Genomic DNA, 7,970 nt, shown 5'->3' on the forward strand with positions numbered 1-7,970 from the left:
CCTCATAGGGACTGACGACCTGAACTACAGAATGTATGTCTAACTATTTTGTCTGACCTCTTGGTATCTGGCGATGCCTCCGTTAACAGCAGCGTCGATGACTCCATTCAGCGTCATGCTGAGCAGGTTGATGTTGCCATGCAGCTGCTTGTGTTGGTACTGGCTGATCAGAGTTCGCAGCTCCTGGTTCTTATTCTCCACCACAGAAATGGCATTTTCTAACGGACTCACCTCGACCTGAGGGACAGACAAGGGTGTCAAAGTGAGAAATAAAGATACATGAAACACACAGAGAAAGAGATGCAATGAGAAAGATTTCCTGTTGATGGATCAGCCACAAATCCTATAGTACAAACTGTTCTTCTTCCTTTTTGTTCAACACAAACTGCATTATGTAAAACACATCATGTCCATCACATCAACATCTACAAGACATTCTGAGTGTTCAGGACAGAAAATGTGAAGTAAATTACTAGAGGTGGAGAATTGAGAGCAGAGAATTTGGAGAATTTTGGACTTGCAAGATCACAGAATCACAAGATCACGCAAGAATCCATCTTGCTGAGCTATTAATCTTCCTTTGGATATGAAACTATTTCTACATTCACTCACCAGCTCTCTTTTGTCCACCTCAAACCAGCGTGAAATCCCAGGCAGAGGGTGAGTGAGGATCAGGGTCGTCCTCTCTATCCAAAGACTCTGAAACACACAACACAAACACCAGTAAGACAAACTGTCCTGGAGCCACAAACTGATTGCGGCTGCTTAATCTCAACAATATTATCTCACAGAGATCTGTCAGTTTGCTTAGAGGAAGACAGTGAACCACTCAAATGTCTTATATTAAAAATATGTTTAACTTGCTTCATGCAGCATTTTAACATCATTAAGTTATTTGTCATATAAAACTATATAACCTTTATAAAATTTACACTTGTGTTCTAAAGAACAGGGGTCAAAGGATTTTTTGGAGCGGAGATTTTTTCAATGGCCATTTATTTTGGTCTGTTTTGGACTCAAGATAATCTTTCGTGTAATCTTTAATGGATTATTATTTGTGTGTTTTGTTACATGTGCAAATAAAGAAATTAAACATCTAATCACCTGGGAAGTGAATGATTTGGCATCAGGTTATAAAAAGGTCACAATGAGTTGGATAGAAATTATTAATGATTTGTTTATGAAATGTTATTTACGGCTGGAATATATTTTCATACCATATAACCCTTTTGTGAATATAATAAGTCACTTATTTGCATTTGCATATTATTTCCATTTTATGATAGTTCATCTTCGAGCAGTTTATAAATATCCAACTGTGGAACACAATTCTAAATTTTTAGAAACAGAAGGAGGAACATTTTAAAAACAAAACGATGTGAAAGAAATATTCCAACCTACAGAAATTGCTAACAGCTCTGTTGTCTGTGTTTGAACTCACCTTGAACTCATTATCTCTGTCTTTGGGTCCTTTGTGGAAAGGTCGGTCGTAACGGAAACGGCGAACGTTGTTGACTCGGTAGAAGCTCTTGATGCGATCAGGGACTCTGTCCATCTGGAGGACGGTGACACTGTCCGGCACCGGTGTTACTGCGTAGATCTGGAGGTCTGAGGCGAGGAGGTCAAAGGAGTAACTGGACAAATGGAGCATTTAGACTCAGACCGGTTTGCTCTGACTGTGGTATTTATGAGACATGTTGTAGAATAATTTGTTTTCTCATTCTGTTCCTTGTGAAGATGTGAGTGATATTAATATTCACATCAATCAGTCAGTCATTGCAGGAACATCAAAACACACACACACAGACAGACACGCACACACACACAGATGCTTTCTCTCTTGCTGAAGGATACACTGTGCATCACACTGCAGAATGGCCTCATCTGGCTGATTGGGGTGCTGCATTGCAATAGCTTGCGGGAATTCTCCCAGCATCCTTTGCTGGAAGGCCTCTAGCCTTTCGTAGTCATGGCCGCGACAGACAAACTCTTTGTTCTGGTGTGGATCATCAAAATAAAACAAAACAGTTTTTATAGAAGTCGAAGTATTTAATGGAAGATAAATGAGAAGTTTACAGACCTAGAACACAATTTTTAACTCTGAATAGAAAAACTCAGATCACATATTTTAGTCTTTTTTGGTTACCAGTAACTAAGGCAAGCTAACAGTAGTAATTTTTTTATGTGGCTAAAATACATTCTTTTGGTAATCCCATCCGCTTCTCCAAACTGCGGGTATGCCGACCGCCGTCTGCCACAGGTAATACACTGACTGGATAGGTACCTAACACAACCCCACTCTAAAAAACTGAACTTTCCCTTTAAGGCTATTATGTGTTTTGTGAATGACCAATTACATTAGAGAAGACTTTGTGGTATACCTGCATTGGTAAGTATTTCAAAGACGCTAACACTGTACAATGAATCTGTGTTAATAAAAGATTTACTGACTCTGAGGAAGAAGGGGAATTTCCTGCCGTAGAATCCAACTCTGAAGAACTCTGGCTCCAGACGCTGCTGCTCCATGATGTTGTCATAATAGGCCGCCTCCATTTTCTTAACACAGACACGACGAAAGAAAGACATTTAAGTCATAACGTAATGTGAAATTTGTGGGTGTTTGTGGTTTGTGAGTCACTGATGTAACAGAAACCAGTTTGTGTTGTGCAGCTCACCCGTATCCAGCTGAGACTCTGATAGTCGTACAGAGATTCATACTGGAAGGCCAGCTCCCTGCACAGAGGAATACCAAACTCCCAACACTGGTGGACGGACACACACACACACACACACACACACACACACACACACACACACACACAGACTTTCTTAGTGTCGTTTTAAGCAAAGAACTATGGCTCATGATTTGATTTAGTGTTAATAGTCCATCCTGGTCCAGTATCAACTTGTACAGTGTGATGTAGAAACTTGAAGCTACCAGTGCACAGACACTGAGAATGGACTTTATAGTTAAGTAGGAGAGAACTTGTGTGCAGGAGGAAAACTTTAGAAATCAACAAAATCTTGCATATTAATAGATTCTGGACTTTTAATGTAGATGCCGTTCTGAGGATTTTAATGTGGAAACTATACTTTTTGTGAAAAAGACATATCAGACACACATTATTGATCCAAGCTGACTGTTTGTATATATGTCTTAATACATGTCTGGAGGGGATCTTTAAACACATTTGAAAGACGAGGAATAACGATCCCTAACTCGTGCACCTGTAACACTGCTGTCTGTGTGTAGCTGTGTGACGTCCTCTTACCTTTCCCTTGTTGAAGTAGTGGATGACTTTGCGGCAGAGCCCCTCCTTGCGATGCCACTCGGTCTGAGCAGGATAATGCAGGAACTCTTTCAGAGGACGCTCATCCCAGTGCAGCAGCTCCCAGTATAACAGCAAAGTGAACGCAGCCTCTGTGGACATACAAGCCAAGTACAGCAGGTCACACATCTTCCACACAGCGTGCATTCATGTGTGTGTGTGTGTGTTTACATGTTGATTCTGTACCAGTGTAGTTCTCAGCCTGCAGATGCATATCACACAGTTTGTGGATGTAGCGGATGTACATCTCCTCCTTGTTGATCTCTGATTTGTAGAAATTCTGGGAAGATACAAAAAAAACACACACATTGTTGCTTCTCTTGCTTACACATATAAAACTTTTCAATCAAAGTCTCAAATCTTCAGCAGATTCAAACCTACAATAGTTTATTGTGATACTAAATACTAAAGGTTTGCAGTTGTTACAGTAAACTGTAACTTAATTAAATGGTAAAATCAATACGTCAGTGAATAAGAATCAATATGACAAAAATCTTACCAGGAGGTTAACAGTGCAGCCAATCTTCTTGTTCTCTGTTTCATCTCCCTTCATGCAGTCCCTAAAGAGAAGACAAACCAATGTAATAAACAAGTTTCCAATAAAAAGCTTAAACTGGTGTCTAATACAGTGCTGGATGGAGTGCCTCTTCATTTCTCTCCATTTCAAACGTACACACTACAATGAGTACCAATTTAATACAAATACAAAAGCACATATATATGTTATGTGTGTGTGTAAGAAGGTCCTATATGTTACCGGTAGTCCAGCAGTCGTTCCATCAGCCGAGTGACCGAGGTAACAAAGGAGATCCCCGTCTCTCTCCACGTCTCCTGCTCGATCTTCTCCAACAGACTTTGAGGAAAAAACACAGATTAGATGACGTACAGTATTTACAAACTAGTGACAAACCAAAGATTTCATTCACAGTCTGAACGAATGCAACAACCCTGCAACCTTTACATTACCAGACCAGAATCTGAGTATTTTAGAAGCTGGTTTGCAATTTAAAAAAAAATGTCAAAGTCAGTGAGTAAACATGGGTTGGTTAGCTCAAAGATAGAAAGGTTACACTTTGGTTTCACTGGATTCTTAAAAATATTCTGTTAACTAAAATATGCTTAATCTATTCTAACAAGACAAATGTACAGAAGAGTATTAGGGCTAAGCATCGTGGGAAAAATCAGAGAAGGACGATTTGTGTCTTCCATGTGCGGTTTCTCCTTCTGAGGAGACACAACTTTTGGCAGAATCTTTTCAAATACCAAATACAGTATTATCACCCTGTGTCCATGCACAAATAGAAAAATAATTTCCTTTTTACTAAAAGCAATTCTGAAGTTGGCCTACAATTTCACCAACTCAAGGCATTTTATAGAGGCAGTTTAGTAGTCTAGTAGTTTAGTAATTTATTCTCAAAAGTTTTACTTTAATCTTGAAATGCACAATAACACTACAATGTGTAAATGGAGTTTGGTTGGACTGCCCAAATTGATGAAAGTGTCTGTTGGTTAAGTGATTAATTTACATTAAAAAGAAACTCTTCAGACACTGTCACAAGGATGACATAGTAAACATGAAATTGTGTTCCGTGTGGTCCGTTGCAGCTCTTTAAGACAGTATTCACCATCATGGTGACAGATATAAATTATATAATATTAGAAAGCAAATATGAGAGCTGTCATATGCTCCTTATGTGTAGGTGATGTCATACCTGGGGTAGGGCCCAAACAGCTGGGTTCTAGTCCCGCAGCACAGAGCAAAGCAAACACACAACAGCAGTGTTAGAGCAGAAAAACTGAGAGTTAATTTCTGTTACCAGAGAAAGAGACAGGACAGAAAGATACACACTGGTTTAAAAACTGAGAGAAAGGAGTTAGAGTTAGGGGCAAACAGAGGGAGAAATTGTGAAGGAATATGTTCCTTACAGCAAACCGAAGAGTTCTCTGTAGTTCTCATCACCTTTCCCCTCAGAAACCAAACTGTCCAGCTTGTCAATCAGCTCAGCCTCCACCTGTACGCACATACAAAGAGAAATAAATAATTACTGTGGTCTTACATAAGTGACCAGAACTGTTTCTTAAGTAGCTTTTATCTACAGATGGACGTGTGAAAGATGTGTTTGTAGGGAGCATATCTATATTCCCAGGATCCCAAGTTCCTTAACCCCGTAACCCAAGAACTGGGGATCATAGTAAAGACCCTGTGTGCGTACATGTGTGTGTACCTGTTTGAAGTTTCCGTTCTTGCGTTGCTCCCAGTCCATCATGTCGTGGAAGATGGGGATCATGATGTTTCGTACTTCCACCTGAGGAACCAGCGTCACTCCCAGGAACGGGCCGATCATACCGGGGATGAAATGAATCTTATTCTCACCTACAACCAGCAGATATGTAACATTTCATCTTTAGTCAACCAGCCAATAAATCAGGTCTTCTGTGTGCTAATAAATTATTTTATTTAGCAGACTTTGGAAAACCTTTGTAGCTCATGTGTAGCTTAAACTAAACTTTTATTGGCAGTTGGGAAAACCAGCTTATGGATGCATTACCAGCACCTGCTGGTGGTACATATTTGGAAAGGTGTAGAGAAAATCTTACCGAGGTTCTGCCACATACTGAACAGTTCGTAGGTCATCATCACTCTCATGTCTCCGTACCTGCAGACAAATAAAGTAGTAAGTCCAAACCCTAAAGCTACTGATGCTAATTGCATCACAGTGTCTTTTACTGTAAAAACACAGTCGACAACTTAAAACTTGGAAGCTGTGCGTTTTGCCATGTTTTGTGTTGTTTTAGTGTTAACTGTGTTGTTTAGTCTGCAGAACTTTGCTTTAGCATGTTGCTAAATGGTTACTGCCTCAGGCTAGGGGATACTGGATTAATATTTGTAATATTGAGGGACAGCTGCATTTATAGCCAACCTAATAACAACAGTAGTAGGTTGAAAGAAGTTTTTTCCATGTAGCTTTTTTCTGGAGCTGCAGAGCTTTTACACAGCATCAGCTTTGTTGTTGTACAGAAGCCCGTTTTGCTCCGTGCTGCTGCTGTAAGTAAATTTACTTGATAGACATGTCCTGATGGTAACAATAGAGCAATGTGTGAAAAAGAAATGGTCAAACTACAGGAATTCATCTTGGCAATGTTGTGTAACTCTGATTAGCATCCAGCAGCTAGCAGTAGAGTGCACTCAGTAATAAATTCACCTAGAAATAACCTGCAGATTAGTTTTTCCCACCAACCAGTCAATTGGTTGAAGAGCTGAAGTCGATTCATTTTCTTTGTTTGACTGAAGCCCTACAATTCGATTACATACTAAAGCAGAAAAATAATATATAATTTATAATATAATATATATAATATTTATACTACATTGTGTTTTTAATGTTTATTTTTCAGACATCACAGTCTCAATCCAAGCTCTAATTTGCCCAATTCTTAAGCTGTGGAGACTCAATAGAAACAGGAGGAACTCTTAGTGCCTGAGGAGGTTTAGTGTCTGGGGTGTCCTGGTTCCTGGGACTATTTGGTGGAAACCACCTAACAGAGAGGGAAATGAGCTTTCCTGGAGTAAAGAAGTGTTCCTGCAGGATTGGTAAAGTAGGTCGCCAAGTTTGTATCGCTGATTCACTTCAAAGAGGAAAGTGTGTTCTTTTAACTTCTGACTCTCAGCACTTTAGCTGCAGATGACGCACGAGTTTGAGGACGACTGTTGGAATGATGCAGGAGTCTGTATGGATGTATTTTGTCTACACCAATGGTTCTCAACATTTTGGTGTCAAGGACCCCCAAACTGATACACATCCAGCTGCTGACCCATATTTGATAAGATGTAGTCTCAGGGATCCCTGTCTGATAAAATTATAATTTTTTTATCATATATTGACACATGAAGAACGTGAACAGTGTGAAACTTATGGACAAATGAGTCACATTACACATTATCTTACTTCTAGACAGTAAGAGTAAAATAAAAACCCCTGGAACTGCTTCAAGGAACCCTGGGGGTCCTCCAACCCCAGGTTGAAAGCCACTGGTCTACACCAACAAGTGTGTAAGTGTAATGTGCTCTGCTATTTGTAAGTAGGGATGTGAGAGAAAGAATGACAGATATGTGTGGTTTCTACTATTCCCATATGTTTGCACGACTCCCTGTGTGTGTGTGTGTGTGTGTGTGTGTATGTGTGTGCGTGTTCTTACTTGTCTAAGACCTTCTTCCTCTTAGCAGCACTCAGGTTTTCCAGCTGTAAACTGGGTTGGTTGATGTACAGCACCGCCAGACTGAAGTAGGAGTTCCACACCTGCTTACACGCACACACAGACACACACACACACGTTTACTTATATAACTTACCCTAACCTTATACATTGTATATCTCTTAAAGGACCAGTGTGTAGAATTTAGTGAAATCTAGCAGAGTAGTTGCAGATTGTAACTTACTTCACGCCCCCTTTCCTACTGCGAGGGAGAAACTGCAGTCTAACATCTTAGATAACAAACAGTCTTATATTCAGGTGACTACACACTAATGAAAACATACCTATGGATATCTTATTACATTTCTGCCAATAGTCCCTCCCCTTTAAATGTTACAAACACGCCTGGACCTTTAACACACTACAAGGAGTTTTTGACTGGTTATG

The 7,970-nt window shown here is 39.8% G+C and overlaps 1 protein-coding gene across 1 annotated transcript in view; it reads right to left on the minus strand.

Moving 5' to 3' along the window:
- Nucleotides 1-7,970, minus strand: part of LOC118328758 (dedicator of cytokinesis protein 3-like) — a gene marked incomplete in the record, with an annotated part of 127,180 nt that overhangs the window by 6,552 nt on the left and 112,658 nt on the right. The window contains 15 exon segments of the mRNA XM_035662658.1: nucleotides 58-237; nucleotides 613-699; nucleotides 1,442-1,608; nucleotides 1,855-1,996; nucleotides 2,452-2,556; nucleotides 2,676-2,762; nucleotides 3,273-3,421; nucleotides 3,516-3,609; nucleotides 3,829-3,889; nucleotides 4,087-4,182; nucleotides 5,042-5,068; nucleotides 5,256-5,341; nucleotides 5,555-5,703; nucleotides 5,928-5,986; nucleotides 7,527-7,627. Coding sequence (XP_035518551.1) covers nucleotides 58-237; nucleotides 613-699; nucleotides 1,442-1,608; nucleotides 1,855-1,996; nucleotides 2,452-2,556; nucleotides 2,676-2,762; nucleotides 3,273-3,421; nucleotides 3,516-3,609; nucleotides 3,829-3,889; nucleotides 4,087-4,182; nucleotides 5,042-5,068; nucleotides 5,256-5,341; nucleotides 5,555-5,703; nucleotides 5,928-5,986; nucleotides 7,527-7,627 — 1,590 coding nt within the window.

The sequence above is a fragment of the Morone saxatilis genome, unplaced genomic scaffold (genome assembly GCF_004916995.1).
Source record: "Morone saxatilis isolate NCDOM2014 unplaced genomic scaffold, NCSU_SB_2.0 Contig18, whole genome shotgun sequence".
Classification (NCBI taxonomy): domain Eukaryota; kingdom Metazoa; phylum Chordata; class Actinopteri; family Moronidae; genus Morone; species Morone saxatilis.